The sequence below is a fragment of the Hypanus sabinus genome, chromosome 10, assembly GCF_030144855.1.
Source record: "Hypanus sabinus isolate sHypSab1 chromosome 10, sHypSab1.hap1, whole genome shotgun sequence".
NCBI lineage: Eukaryota > Metazoa > Chordata > Chondrichthyes > Myliobatiformes > Dasyatidae > Hypanus > Hypanus sabinus.
Genome location: NC_082715.1, coordinates 88,686,815 through 88,703,719, shown reverse-complemented (window position 1 = coordinate 88,703,719; position 16,905 = coordinate 88,686,815). Strand labels below are relative to the sequence as shown.

At 39.1% G+C, this 16,905-nt stretch overlaps 1 protein-coding gene across 1 annotated transcript in view; it reads right to left on the bottom strand.

The window, feature by feature from the left end:
* The window catches only part of adgrb3 (adhesion G protein-coupled receptor B3), a 771,743-nt gene that overhangs the window by 398,992 nt on the left and 355,846 nt on the right, over window positions 1-16,905 (bottom strand). Inside the window, exons 11-12 of the mRNA XM_059982287.1 lie at window positions 15,577-15,645; window positions 5,658-5,766 (exon numbers count right to left, since the gene is read on the bottom strand). Coding sequence (XP_059838270.1) covers window positions 5,658-5,766; window positions 15,577-15,645 — 178 coding nt within the window. The remainder of the gene's footprint in view (window positions 1-5,657; window positions 5,767-15,576; window positions 15,646-16,905) is intronic.

Here is a 16,905-nt window from a genome sequence, read left to right as displayed (position 1 = left end):
GCATAGAGGTGGAGGTTGGGTCCAAGGGATCACAGTACAAGGAAAGGAAGAAAGGAAAGAAAGAACATTCATATCTTCTACAACCAATGGAAATACTTCTTTGTAAACTGTAGTTGTTCGTAAAATGAAGGAAACTGGAGCTCGTTTTTGCACAGCAAGCTGGCACAAATATTCTGTGATAAATGACCGAGTATATTGATGATGCTATCCCAGGGATAAATATTGGTAAAAACGCAGATAACTCCAACATTCTGGTTCAAAATACTACCATAGGATCTTCTGCAGCCATCAGAGAGAGCTCAGTTTAAAGACTCGCCCAGAACGATATCGCTGAACATACGGCATCTCAGCACTTATGCCACTCTAATGAAGCAGCAAAGCTCCAAATGGACATTTTCCACTTCACTCGGCACAGCAACACCTGCCGTCTGTTCACATTTCGGTGACTTTTACGGTCAGTCTCTGGATGAGGGTGAAAAACGTAAGCACTCTCTTGCAGGTTAAAATATTCTGTTGCATCACCTTGTTTAACTTAATGACATTGTTTCAGAATGCAGACTTAAAGCTGGGCCTTCAGATTAAATTCAGTGTTCTTTGTAGGGACCAATGTAGGAATATCTGTTAGAAAATCTGGATCAGAAACTCTCCACTCAGCACACTTGCACAAAGAATAAAACATTCTGATTTCACTAAAATATAAACTTGTAGTGGCTCACTATTCTGTAAGGCTTCTGAAGAGCAATTGTGTGATTTAATGCATCCTCCACTCCCAAAGTCCTAAACTACTCATCAATCTGCTGTACGAGACACCTTTCCAATCACTGATTCCTGGACACATGATCAATAGACATTAAACAAACTAGAAAGATTGAATAGGTAAGCCAGAGATGAATAACTCTTCTGTAAACAGCACTGAGGTCTCTGTGAGGTTGGGTTTTTCTACGTCAGCATTATTTATAAATGGCCTCACCTGCCCTGCACACTACAGTCAAACTTTAGCATAAGAGTCCTAGGTAAAAAAAAATTATGAAAACTCAGTATTCACTTACCACATGTGGCTCCATTGGTAGCACTCAAGTTCAAATTCAACTCGAGGCACTTGAGCGTGGAAACTTGTTCTGATTAGAGAACTAACTGATAATAATAATGTTGAGAGATAATTACATCCATGTCCAGTCATTGTAATGTAAACCGGTAAATTGGTTTACTATTGTCACATGTCCTGAGAAGCACTGAAAAACTTGGTTTGCATATCATTTATATAGACCAATTAATTACAATAATGCATTGGCAGAACAAGATAAAACAATAACAGAATGCAGAGTGAAGTATTGCAGTTACAGGGACAGGTAGACAATAAGGTGCAAGATCAGATCAAAGTAGTATTTGAGATAAAAGGTCCATCTTACTGTAATAGGGATCTGTTATATCAGTAGGATAGTAGCTGTCCTCAAACCTTGTGGTACATGCTTTCAGGCTTCTGGTCAATGGGAGGAGGAGATGACAGTATGTCTAGGGTGGGCAGGGTCTTTGATTATGTTGGCTGCCTTACCGAAGCAATGAAAAATATAGACAGAGTCCATGGAGGGGGTGGGATGGTTTTTGTGATGTGCTAAGATGTGTCCACAATTCTCTGCAGTTTCTTGCCGTCATGGGCAGAGCAGATGACATAACAAGCTGCAACTCTTCTGTATTGGATGCTTTCCAAATGTATTTAGAGAAAACCCACTGAGTGGCAATGGGGCGAAAGTAGACATGCTGAATTTCTTTAATCACACGAGGAAGTAGAGGCGTAGGAAAGCTTGGGTATGGTTTCTACGTGGTTGAACCTGGACAAGCTATAGGTGATGTTCACTCCCAGGAGCTTGAAGGTCTGAACCACCTTGACCTCAGCACAATTGATGTATACAAAAGTGTACGCACCAAACCTCTTCCTGAAGTCAATGAGCAGCACTTTTGATTTGCTGACATGCTGTTGTCATGACACCATGTTAATAGGCTCTCTATCTCTTTCCTGAACAAAGACTCATTGTTATTTGAGCTGTGTCCAGTACAGTGATGTCACCTACAAACTCAGAGCAGAACCCAGCCACACAGCCGTTGAGTGTATAGAGAGTAGGATTTGGCTGAGAATGCATTTTGGTGGGTCACTAGTTTTAAGACCAGAATGTCAGAGGTATTGCTGCCTATCCTTACTGATTGTGCCTATGGGTCAAGGAGTCAAGGATCCATTTGCAAAGGGACTGTTGAGTCCCGGGTCTTCGGGTTTCAAGATGAGTTTGCTTGGAATTATAGTATTTTAGGTGGAGCTGTAGTCACAAACAACAGCCTAACACAGATGTTGTTGAACTATTTGCATCTGCTCAGGTAGTTAATACGAGTTTAAAGTATAGCAGGCAATCTCTCCTGAGTATTCCAAACAAAATTCTGGACACTGGCTAAGAAGTAGGTAGTTCCCCTTGATTCCAGGAGGTTCTTAGTCGTAGTTTTGCTGGGGCTTGCAAATGAGCTGAAAATTTCTTCAGGGCATGTATGAGAGTCATAACTGTGTTAGTTAGCTATTTGCCAGGGTCACACAACACCGATCTTTGTAGCTGCTTTTCAGATACACATAGATTTCAATGTCTTCTGATATGCAAAAGAGATTGCCAGCAGCTGTACCCTGAGTCCAGATTCTATCTCTGTTTTCTCCTCTAGGAGACCCGGGTGCTCTTTGAGCTCCTCTATTCCATGCTGCTAATGCATTCCACTTTCAGTGTTCTATCATTGCAATTATGTCTTCAATTGCTGAGCCTTGAGTGACACTCCCTGCCTAAACTCATCCGCTTTTCTATCACTCTATTCTTTGAGAAGATCATGCAAAATGTATTTCTCTGACCAAGTTTTAACCACCTAAGTTAGCAATTTCTTCTAAGACAAGGTATCAAATTCTGTTTGATAACCAAACTTGTGAGTCACCTTGCAGCATTTTACCAAAGACACTGCATCAGTGCAAGTGGTTATGAAATGTGATGCATTTTTTTTCTGTGAATATACAAAACACAATTCGGATCTAACTGGATTTTTTATATGATATTTACTGGCATGGTAACAATTATCCACATCCAGCAAGTGAAACTAGAGAAATTAATAATGCCGGCTTCACTTTGGAATGTGCAGCATAAAGGGATTTAGTGAGGTGTGTTGAGATAACATGATACATTTACTGCCAGGCCACCAACACATCTATTTTGAATGCATTGAGTCATGATCCCTTCAGAACGTAATCCACAAAGCAATTAGTTACAATACTTGAATTTATAGTATAATCACGGAACTGATCTAGCATCCTCCTATAGAAAGAAAGCCGATGGGGCAGGTGTACAGAAAACGCACAAAACCTCAGAGATGTGAAATGGTAAAGTAGTGTGTGGTCTGCTGAGCTGCTCATTTCCAAGTTGCTTGTCAACGATTCTGTCAAGGATAGTTTTGCACCTGTTGATTTATTTGAGTGCATCAGCGAGGAGAATATTACATGCCAAAGTCCTTGCACTTCTTATGTGATGTGTAACTTCATTACCTACACGTTATGTAGATAGTTACGTCTGCACTTATTATCATTCAGTTTTCTCAGTATATCTCTGCACTTTTACTCTCTAATCACATTGGTCTGTATTGCATTTTTCTTCACTTTTTCTCATAATCTTCCCTGCATCTTAATACATATATTGATACTTTTCTAAATTAAGTTTAAGCCATTCCACACAACACTCATTAACCTTAATGTTAAGTCATTAGTTATAGTGTACGCTATCATGTTAAGATTATCCTACCCAAGAACTGGTCCCAATGTTCCTCAAATGTGAAGGCCAGTCAAAACCACACACTGACCTGCCTTGTTAGCATTCACTAATATGTGACACTGGCAGCAGTTCTCAGAATTCCACCTCTGAAGTCTTGTTCTTTGATTTCTGCAGTTTCTGAACCTGCATATGGTCCATAATTTATTCTGTCTACACAATATTGTTCCCCTTTCTTCAACATCTTTACCATGCTGGGAGATGAGTGCATTGACCACAAAATGAATATTCTTGACTAGGCTTGCACAGATGGAACTGGAATTGGTTTATTATTGTCACATACACTGAGATATAGTGAAAAACTAATTCACAAAGAGACGGCAGATTTCTTGTCCCAAAGTGAACTAGATAGGTTTTTATGACAATCCCTTATTTTCATTACTATTAATCAGACTCGCTCTTTGTAAAATCCAGATTTATTTCATTAATCAAATGCCCCATCTGCCATGATAGAATATAAATTTGTGTTTCCAGATTAATGATCTTAAAGTCTTACTGTGATCAGAGAAATGCCTCTGACATTCATCAAAGGCTCCACAATGGGATGGCCAGCATTTTATTTGCTTGAATTAGAGATTGAAGTGAAGCAAGTTCATGAGTGTCTTGACTTTTGCTCTTGGTACATTGTGTCACAGCTTGTGGGTTAGGAATGTGGATGTGAAGGTCATACGACCTAGGGAGAATTCCCAACTCTCAGATCTAATACATTAGATGGAAAATCTATTGGATGCCTTTAATTTCTGCACCATCATCCAAATTTGTGAAGTTTAGCATCTGGAATAGGATATCAGAAAACTTACATTCTTAACAATAAGCTTAGAATAATCTCAAACCAATGGGAAAAGTGTGTGAGTGAGAGTGAGAGAGAGAGAGATCGACATCGACTGACAGAAAGGTACGTAGAATGGTTTCAAGTGAATGAATGGTCAGCTGGCCCATGAAAGCATTCTTCTCCGGTACATTCATTACAGTGGACACTCAAAGCACTGGAATCAAAACTGTGCCTTTCTAATTACAGTAGACACTCAAGGCACTGGAATCAAAATTGTGCCTTTCTCATTGGCTGTGATTGCTTCCTTTAAATTATGCAGTATTTTGAGTACCCAGTGAATCTTGCAATTGGAACTGCATCTTTGCCTTGCAGTTTATTGTAATTCACTGCACAAAACACTGATATCTTCTCTTTGCTCCCCAGGTTGAGCATCTTAAATTGAGGACTTCTGTTTGTCCACCATTCAGCAGAGCCAATTTCTCCATTCTTGTTGCATCAGTACCTCTTATATTTTTAAACACACATGTTAACCTTCTCTGATTGAGAGGGAACACTCCTCTTTCAGCCTCTCTATCACAAGATATTATCTTTTCATGATCCGTACACATGATTTAATTTCCTAACTGCTCTGGAGAAAAGCCTGAAAATGACAAATCAGAAAAAGGGAGCATCCATGGGAGGAGAAAACATTGAATGTTTCAATCTGAGACACTTCATCAAGTCTCAGCATGAAAAGGCAACTGTTTACTCCTTTCCATAGATGCTGCCAGTATTGCTGAGTTCCTCCAGCATTTTGATCAAGATTGTCAGCATCTGAAGGATCTTTTGTGTTTACATTAGCCAAAGGAATACTAAGAAAGTAAAAAAGATCAGAGCAGCAAAGAGAAGTCTCACAGAACTAATAATGTTTGAAACTCTCAAATAAATCACCCAAAATGTTTGAATGGAGTAATTATAAACATACATAAATGGTTGCAATGCAAGTGCTTTGTGTTGGAGAAGAGTTATTCACCAACCAATAAGAAAGCTTTTGTTACTTTACCCACCTAAGTTTCCGGTCATTAAATAGGAATTGTGGAAATCCATCATCCCCATGCCTACTACATGGATGAAGTCTTCAATTACTTGCATTAACTCCACTGAACCGGGATAGACCTGTGCAAAAAAAGAAAAAGTACAATTTTTGAGATTGGCATCTTGAATTGTCAATCAGTGATGTGTTATTCAAAAGAAGTAGATGTGATTTTGCAATTATTGTAAACAGTTTTTTGAGCTGAGCCAATCATTGAGAGAAAGAATACAAGATGATCTAGGATTAGCTCAGTAGGTCAGGCAGTATCTATGGAAAAGGGTACAGTGGATGTTTCGAGCTGAGACCCTTTAGCAAAGTTGAATGGTCTTGGCTTGAAATGTCAACTGTACTCTTTTCTATAGATGCTACTTGGCCTGCTGAGTTCCTCCAACATTTGGTGGGTGTTGCTTGGATTTCCAGCATCAGCAGATTTTCTCTTGTTTGTGATCTAGGATTAATTTGGTTAACATAATCAATCTCAGTTACAGTACCTGAGGTAAATTTGATGGGATATACCTCAAACTGCAGGATTCCTGCTCTCTTCTATTATAGGTTCATCCAATTTTTGACTTTTCTGCAGCTTTCGTGTAATCAGAATCAGGTTTATTACGGAGGATGAGATGTTATGTGCATTTAATATTTAAGCAATATTTGAGCAATATTGTAAATATATTGATTGATTAAGTATTCTTATTTATTTAAATACTTCATCACGGGTCATATGTAAAAGTACCTGAATGATAAATGACAATATGCCACCATATCATTTGTGAGCGTGTCACTTAAAGTAAAAAATGAAATGAAAACACATTCTCCTGGGTCCCACAATTAGTTTTTATGTTTTGGAGCTGCAAAACATGATTATGTTACTGGTCTACACTGACTATAGTCTCCTGGTAAGGAAGCTGAGGATCCGGTTGCTGAGGAACATGCTCAGTTTTGGTAAGTACTAAGGGGATGAACTGCACGACAAGCAAAAACCTGACGCATATTTTGCTGTTGTCTAAGGATTCCAAAGAGGAGAGCCAGTGAGATTGCATCAGCTGTAGATCTATTGCGGTGGCAAACAAACAGCAGGAGGTCCAGGTCCTTGCTTCAGCAGGAGTTATAGGCAGAATTCTGGACAATACTAACCTCAAAGCCATTGCAGTAGATGTGGGTACTAGCAGGTGCTCACATTGCACACAAATATAATAGCTGTCTTTTGAAGCTGGTGGGAACCTCCAACTGCAGCTGAGGTTGAAGATGTGCTTGAACACTCCAGCCAGTTGGCTAACCATGCTTTCAGTGCCAGGTCAGGTATACCACTGGAGCCTGACACCGTGAGGTTTCACTCTTTCGAAGGAAGTTATGACATCAGCCACCAAGACAGAGGTCACAAAGGTGCCAGGTGTTGTGTGTATTTGCATAGACATAATGTTATTCTCCCTTTCAAAATGTGCAGAAGAGGCGTTGAGCTCTTTGGGAAGTGAAGCATCACTACTAATTATGCTGTAAAGCTTCTCCTCTGAATCCCTGAATATGGTGCAGTCCACTGATGCAAAGCTGTCCTATAAACACTCATCCATCTCTCTTGACTGTACCTTTGTGGTGCTCCGGTACTCAGTCTCTGCCTATCTGCCAGGAGTTGAAGTACAACCAGATGATGGCTCTTGCCAAAGTGTGGGTATGTGTTGGTGTGATCAGCATTCTTGATAGAGATGTGATGATGATAGAGCGTGGTAGCTCCTCTGGTTCTGAATGTCACATGTTGGTGGCAGTTTGTCAGAGAGTTCTTCAAAGTAGCCTGGTTAATGTTCCCCATGATGATCAGGAAGACATCAAGATGCACTCCCTCATGTCTGCAGATCATGGGCTCAGCACCTCCAGTGCAAACTTGACACTGGCCAGGGTGGAATGTACACTGTAACCAGGATGATGGTGGATGAACACCCTCAGCAGACAGAATGGACATTTAACCGCCAGAAGTTCCAGGCTGGGGCAGCAGGACTGAGACAAAATCACCATGCCTGTGCACCACAATTTTACTTATAAAGCGTACACTGTCACGTCTGCCTTTACTTGATGTTGTTCTCTAGTCTGTGTGGTAGAAGGTAAAGCCCACAGGCTGGAGTGCTGGAGGTGAGGCATGGCTCCATGAAGCAAAGTACTCAAACAGTCTTTGATGTACCTCTGGTACTGCAGTCTTGCTCTAAGGTTCTCAAGTTTATTTTCCAGAGACAGTACATTAGCCAGGAGGATGGTAATTGTGTTTTCCTGCACTTCGTATGTTACCTTCTATGCCATGGGATTCAAATGTTCTTTTAGATACTTCTTAAATGGTGTAAGTGTACCTGCCTCCACCACCCTCTCAGGCAATGCATTCTGGATTACATTGGGTGAAAAAAATTCTTCCTCACCTCCCATCTAAATCTTTTAAATTGGTTTATTAATGTTACCTGTATTGAGGTACAGTGAAAGACTTGTCTTGCATTCTGTTCATACAGGACAATTCATCAGAACAGTGCTTTGAGCTAGTATAAGGTGAAGCAATAACAGAGTGCAAAATAAACTGTTCCGGTTACAGAGAAAGTACAGTGCAGGTAGACGATAAGGTGCAAGGTCATAACGAGGCGGACTGTCAGCCAAGAGTCCACCTTGTACAAGGGAAACAATCAATAGTCTAATATCAGTGGGATATCAGCTGTTCATGAGCCTGGTGGTACCTGTTTCCAGGCTCTCTTGTTCTTCTGCCTGATGGGAAGGGTAAGAAGAGAGAATGTCTAGGTTGGATAGGCTCATTGATTGTGTTGTCTGCTTTACTGAGGCAGCAAGAATTGTAAACAGATATAAACTTATGCCTGCTAGTTTTAGACACTTCTGCTGTAAGATAATGTTTCCTACTAGTCTATCTAGTCCCCTCACTAATTAACTGTATAGTCCTTTTACAGGTCACTCCTCAGCTCCAAGGAAACTCTCTCCTCAGAAATGTAGTATTTTATCCCAGAAAACATCCCAGTGAATCTCTTCCATAACCACTACAGTCCATGTGTATACACTATTCCAACTGTACTAATTATGTATGTCCTACCCTTGTCAGCCCTCCCAAAGTACAAAATCTCACACTTACCAAGATTATACTTCATCTTCCTTTGTTTTTACCAATCAAGTAATATCATCCTACAGCATAAGACTGCCCTTCTCATTATCAACCCAACCAACAATTTTTGTGTCATTTCACACATACTAATCAGACCTCCAACATTGCTTTCTGAATTGTTAAGTTATACAACAAGCAACCAGGGTCTCAGCACAGATCCCTGTAATACATTATTGGGCACAGCCTTCAATCACAGAAACAATCTTTCACCATCTTCCTCCATTTCTTATCACCAAGCTAATTATGGATCCAATTTGCCAACTTGCCTGGAATCCCATTTGTTCTAATATTTTGGACTACCTTCCCTTGTGACATCTTGCGAAAGGCCTTAATGAAGTCTACATAGAATACCATGAGTACTGTCCCATTGCCAACTCATTGGCTCATGTTATGGTGTCAATAGATTTTTCACGATGTCAAATGCCACGGGTGATCTGTCATTCCTTAGGCAAACAAACTGCAAACTTGCCAACTAGGATATATTCAAGCACCAGACCCGAAATTCGGGAAACTTAAGTTTACATACACAAACTCTTAAGTCATTAATTAATTTAGTTACCATCAAGCAATTGGAACAAAAGACTACCTGATTTGAAGGGTCTGCTTGTGTGCTAACAGTGGAGAAAGGTATTTTCTGGCTGGATTTGAGCACTTACTTTGATTTTGTTATCTGTTCAGAGAATTTAAAGATACCGCTCCAAAATACAAACTTAATTCTATTATTGCTGACGATGCAGGATGTAATTTGTTTTTATTATTTGTTAGGTCCTTTTGTTTTTTTACTTGATGTATTTAGTTACAAAAATGGGAATAGAAGCCGTCAATCAGGCCCAGAGATTGTTTTATTATTGAGTTAGATCACGAGCAATAAAGACCACAACTCAATTTACATACATTTGTGTTGTAATCCTTGATAGACATACGTAACAAATATCTTTCATAATCACATTTGAGGCAGAGAAATTAATATACCCACCACTCTTTAGAAGAGAAAATTCCATCATAGGTTTACTCTCCATCTTGTTCTAACTATGACATTCACTTGTCAGTTGCACTGATTCTCCTTTGTCTATCCTGCTTGCTATTTCCTCAATGATTTCCAACAGATTTGCCAGGCAAGATAAGGAAACCATGTTGACTATGGTCGATTTTATCATTTGCCTCCAACCACTGCAAACCACATCCTTAACAATCGACTTCAACATCTTCCCAACTACTGAAGCCAGGCTAACTGGCATTTAATTTCTTTATTCTGCTTCCCTCCCTTCTTGAAGAGTGGAGTGACATTTGTAATTTTCTAATCGTCTATAACTATGCCAAAATCTATTGATTCTTGGAAGATCATTTTTAATTCTTCCACAGTCTCTTTAGCTTGCTCTTTCAGAAATCTAAGGTGTATCCCATCTAGTCTAGGTGCCCTCTCTTCCTTCAGACCTTTCAGTTTCCCAAGCACCTTCTCCCTAGTACTAGCAACTGCACTAATTTCTGCCCCCGACACTCTTGAACTTCCAGCATACTGCTAGTGTCTTCAACAGTGAAGGCTGATGCAAAATATTCATCAGTTTGTCTGCCATCTTTTCCCATACTAGTTCATCTCCAGGATTATTTTCTAGTGGTGCAATATCTACTCTTACTCTTTACGTATCTGAAAAAACGTTTGGCCTCCTCTTTGATATTGTTGATTAACTGATCTTCATATTTCATTTTTTACCCTCTTATGACTTTTTTGTTCCTTTCTCTTGGCTTTTAACAGTTTCCTAATTCCCTAGCTTCCCATTAATTTGCTCTATTATATGCCCTTTTTTACTTTTTGTTTGCTCTGCATTCCCTGGTCAGATATGATTGCATCATCTTGCATTTAGAATACTACTTCTTTTGGATGTATTTGTCCAGCACCTTCAGAATTGCAGAAATTCAGAAACTCCAGCCATTGCTGTTCTGCTGTCATCTCTGCTGGTGTCCCCTTCCAATTAATTTTAGCCAGCTCCTCTCTCAGACCTCTGTAATTTCCTTCACTCCATAGTAATACTGATGCACCTGAGTTTAGCTTCATCCTCTGAAATTGCTGGATGAATTCTATCATATTCTGATCACTCTCTCCTAAAGGTTCCTTTACCTTAACCTCCTTAATCAAATCTGATTCATTGCTCAACACCCAATCCAGAACAGCTGATCCTCCAGTGGGCTCAACCACAAGTTGCTCTAAAAAGCCACCTTGTAGGCATTCTACAAATTCTATCTCTTGGGATCCTTCACAGACCTGATTTTCCCAAACCAAGTGCTTATTGAAATCCCCCAAGACTTTTGTAACATTGCTCTATTGGCATATCCTTTCTATTTCCCATTGAAATTTGTAGCACACATGCTGGTTCAGAGGCCTGTATTTAACTCCCATCAGGGTCTTTTTACTGTTACAGTTTCTTAACTCTACCCATTAAGAGTATACATCTTCTGATTCAATGTCCCTTTGAAGGAATTTGAAAGGATTCCTATCAAAGGAATTGATTTTATTTTTTTTTAACCAATAAAGAGTCACACCAGCCACTCTGCATCCCTGCCTATCCTTTTGATACAATGCATAAAATTAACCTTAAGCTCCCAACTATAATCTTCTTTCAGCCACAACTCAATGATGCCCACAACATCATATTACCCAATCTCTTACTGTGCCACAAGATCATCTACTTTTTCAACTTTGATCCCCTTTTACTGCACCTCATCCCACTGACTGCAATTTTCCCTATCATCTGTTTGTCCTTTCTGACAGTTTCAGAACACAATACCCCTGCTTGTAAACCAACATACCTATCGTTCCAGTTCCTGTACCCCTGCCAAATTAGTTTAAACCCTCCTTAACAGCTCTGGCAAGCCTGCCTGCAAAGAATGGTTCTGGAGGACTAGTAAATTGCAAATATCACTCCATTCTTAAAGAAGGGTGGGAGGAAGAAAGGAAATTATTGGACAGTTAGCCTAAACTTAATGCTTTGGAAGATGTTGCAGTCCATTATTAAAGATGAGGTTTAAGAGTGCTTGGGGGCGCATGGTCAAAGTGAGCATGGTTTCCTTCAGGAACATGTTGTCTGACAAGTATGTTGGAATTCACTGAAGAAGTAGCAGGTAGAATAGACTAAGAAGAATTAGTGGATGTTCTGTACTTGGATTTTCAGAAGGCCTTGGACAAGGTGCGACACATATCCACTGAGTGCTCTGGTCTCTTTCCATATAGGGTTAATAAGTTGTGAGCATGCTATGTTGGTTCCAGAAGCATGGCAATATTTGTGGGCTGTCCCCAGCACATCCTTGGACTGTGTTCACGTTGACAAAATGATGTATTTTACTTTATATCTCGGTGTACATGAGACAAGGTTAACAATCTTTATCTTTACTTTTCACAGCCTTCCTCCAAACATCATCATGTGCATCTTGCCCCACTGGCAGCAAGTCCATGAGAAGTGCTATACAATCTCCATCTCTGCCCCCTTACCTTGCTGAAACTGTCTGTTACATTCATGTTAGGATTGTCCTTTAACCCTATCCACTCAGATATTGCTTTCCTTGGGGCATCACTTTGGTTAATGATTTTGGAACTGATATGGTCATCTAGGCAATTTCATTTCATACCATCCTGCAGAATTGCAGACCTGCGACATTTTTTGGTATTGTTCTTATCAATACTACAATATCTATATATTTATTTCCAGAGCTAACTGAATCAAATTATATGAAAAACTTTGACACACATAAAATGCCAGAGGAAATCAGCAAGACAGGCAATATCTATACAGGGAAATAAAGAGTTCAAGAGGATCCTGATGAAGGATAAGTGGAAGAGAAATATCACCATGAAACCCGTAGATCTCCTCAAAACCAATAGCTGGCTTCTTTGTCTTGGACAGTCAAAGCAGCATTTAAGATCAAACATCTAAAGCTCCATCTCTTCTTTGAAATAGTTCCTCAGATCAGTGTAAAACTGGCATTTGGTACAAATGATTCCCTTTTGCTTAAAAGATTTGATAAATCTAGTTTGATAAATGATTGGACTGTAGTTTACTTGGGTCTCTTTCAGTTTTATGTTTCTGTATTCTATGTTTTTGTCTGTCCTTTCTTGTTACCACTTACATGATTTGTTTTTTTTGTGTGTGTGTGAGGACGGTTTGATGTTCTTGTTGCCATTTGTGTGATTTTTTTTGTGCATTGTTGGGTTTTGATGTTTTTCTTTGAACGGCTACCATGGTTTATTTCTTGGTTCATGGCTATCTGAATAAGATGAATCCCAGAGTGAAAATCAAGGTGAATTACCTCAATTGCACTCACATCTACCATGATGCAGGGCTTCAAGAGGTTGGTTATGGTTACAATTAACTCCTGATTGAACAAAGAGTGAGTACAAGGATTAACCTTTTACAGTCAGTACAGTTTGTCAGCATTTAACACAATCATTCCTCCAGTTCTGATTAAGAAGTTCCAGAACCTGGGCCTCAGTCACTTGCTCTGCAACTGGATCCTCAACTTCCTAAATGGAAGACCACAGTCTGTGTGGATTGAAAGTGACACCTCTACCTTACTGATGAACAACACCTCATGGATGTTTGCTTAGCCCAGTGCTCTGCTCTTTCTACACCCATGCTGTATGGCTAGGTACAGCTTAAATGCCATCAATAAATTTGTTGATGATACAACCATTGTTGGTAGGTAGTGAATGAGAGAGCATACAGGAGTGAGGTATACCAGTTAGTTGAGTGGTGTCACAGTAACAACCTTGCACTAAACATTAGTAAGACCAAAGAACTGGTTGTGGACTTCAGAAAGGGTAAGACTAGGAAAAGCACACTAGTCCTCAACGAGGGATCAGAAGTGGAAAGAGTGATCAACTTTCAATTCCTGGGTGTCTACATCTCTTAGTACCTAACCTGGACTCAACATATCCACACAGCTAGAAAGAAGGCAAGAAAACAGCTGCATTTAATTAGACATTTGATGAGATTTAGTATGTCACCAAAAATACTCTCAAAATTTCTAAATATACTGTGGAGAGCATTCTAACAGGCTGCATCACCGTCTGGTATGGGGATGGGGTTGGGGCTGCAGCACAGGATCAAAGTAAGCTGTACAGAGTTGTAAAATTTGTCAGCTCCATCATGGGCATTAGCCTTTGTGGTATCCAAGACATCTTCAAGGAGCAGCGACTCAAAAAGGCAGCATTATTAAGGACTCCCGTCACCCAGGACATGCCCTCTTCTCATTGCTACCATCAGGAAGAAGGTAGCTGAAGGCACACACTGAAAGATTCAGGAACAGCTTTTCCCCTCTGTCATCTGATTTCTGAATGGATATTGAACCCATCTGCACTATCTCACTACTTTTTTATTTCTATTTTTTGCAGTATTTACCTAATTTAACTATTTAATATATATATATATTTGTACTGTAATACAGTTTTTTCTCTATTATTATGTATTGTATTGTACTCTGCCACAACATTAATAAATTTCATGACATATGCTGGTCATATTAAACCTGATTCTGTTTCGGTTCGTTGATGGGAAACAGGCAGTATGACAACTCAGAACTCTTTTGCTCACTGCAGTTTCAAGCATTCAGGCTTGGAGATACCAGAGATGGTTAGGAGTGAAAATGAAATGATTTTGTTACTTCAATAAGTTAGGAACTACAAGGAATTTGAAGGTATCAACTATCATCTTGAATGTTACAACAAAAAAGATTTAGGTGATGCAATCATCAAAAGAATTCTATCAAAACACCAAGGCAGGAGATATGAAGACAAGGAAAGTGATGAGGATGACACATGTGAATTTGAGATAGTGACTACACAGGATGCCAGGAAATTTATTGTTGGATTATGACACTACTTCATGCAGGAAGGCAAAGAAGGCAGTCCATTTTCTGCACTGATTTTGTTCATTTGCAGTAAATAAAAAGAACATGTCAGCATACACTGGAGGAAACTATTAGGAACTAATACAGTTTTTCTTTCTCTCTGCACATTGGGTGTTCTTTCTTTATAGGTTTGTTTGTGATTCTTTGTTTTGTAACTGCCTATATGGAGATGAATCTCAAGGTTGTATAATGTATACATCAATAATAAATGTACTTTAAACTTTAAAGTTTTATCGTACTGTAGTAGTATTGGCAGCGTTGTAAGTTGCTCTGCATTTCATTTACATACATAATTTTTTACTCAGTTAAATGGTAGTTTGGCTTTCTTATATCCTTTAAACCATTTCCATGAAACATCAGCTAACTGGGGCAGCACTTAGTTGGGCCAAAACGTACAGGTCCCAATGTGGCCCTATTAACCGGAATCCACTGTATATAGATGATTATGTCTTTGCTGCCTCAAAACAGTACTTACATCATATGTCACTGATAATAAATCTGACTCTGATTCTGACCATTGTTAGCAGATATATTTCATGTGATCACAGAAAACTAGCATGCAAGTTTAAACTCTGTCCTTAGGCCCTTTGTTCTTAATGATATGTTGTTTTGGTGTAAAGGCAATTTAAAAGCACATAGTAGGAAGTCAAACCCTTGCACAGATATACATATGGTTCTGTTTCTCTCCATCTCATCTTCAGCAACAAAACTTGGCCAAAACATTGAAGTTCTCTCTATGAACCCTCAATCACTCATCTTCAGAATCCTCTTCCATGTCTACCATGGTCATTTTGAAACTGTTCCACATTTTCAGAAAGATTAAATGTTCAAGTTATCACATAAAATTATATTCTACCTGTTGTGCATCTTCCCACTTCTCTCTGTTTTCCTCTTCAAGAAGGTTACTGATGATTTGAAAAAAATTCTGTGGAGAAATGGTAAGATTTACAAAATAGCTGTTGAAACACATTAGAGTTCACACAATTAATATGCAAATTCAGATCTCAAATTTGTGATAACTTTAGATATTAAGCATAGTCTTTATCACCAGCTGAGGTTGAAGTGGATTCATATTTTATAATTCACCTTCTAACATCTCATTGCATTAAATATTATTAGCCAGACATTTCAGTGTCATGACGGTCAAAGCAAGTCATTCAGTAAATCCAAATTTGTAAGCTACATTATAATCTACATGCTTCAGGCAGTTGCAAAATTTATTATTAAAACATTCAGAAATATTTCAATTTAGGCTTTAACATGGAATTAGTCAATTGCACCAATGATTCAGAACCTGGAAATTCATTGCAGCTTTGGGATTGAAAACCAATGAAAATTTATAGAACACTTATTGGAACTTAAAATTCCAATCCCATCATTGAGCACAGCTGCAATGAGCACCATCACAGGAAAGCAGTATCCATCATCAAGGACCTCACCCCACCGTGTTTTCATCTCACTGCGGCCATCAGGAAGAAGGTACAGGAGAATTAGCTCCCACACCACCAGGTTCAGGAACAGTTATTACCCCTCAGCCATCAGGCTCCTGAACCAGATTGGATAACTTCATTCATCCTAACACTGACATGATTTCACAACCTATGAACTTCCCTTCAAAGACTCAGCAAATCATGTTCTCAATATTATTTATAACTTATTTATTATTATTACTATGTTTTCTTTTTGTATTTGCACAATTTGTTGGTTTTTAGCATATTGGTTGTCCATCTTTGTGTATATTTTTTCAATTATTCTATTGTTTCTTTGCATTTACTGTGAATACTTACAAGAAAATGACACATATGTGCTTTGACAATAAATTTACTTGGAACTTTTATCACACCCATCCCTCTCCCGGTCTTGAGAATAGGATCAATTCTGGTGATGATGGTTCACAGCACCAGTGGCACAACAGGAGTCCTTATTTCACTCAGGAAAACCAAAATGGAGCCACAGCCTGTACTTGGTCACCTCGAGGAGTGACTTCAGAAACTATCTCAAATACACTCAATATTCTGTACCTATTACTGAGGTGCAAGCGAATTGAATCAAGGCTTGGGTACTAATTATGGTTTCTTGCTGCAAGGCTCAACTTGCATTTTCCACTCTCTTGTCTAATAAACACATTTAGACCCTAAGAATCAACCATTCCACTTTACCACAAGTGATATATTTTGGAATAACT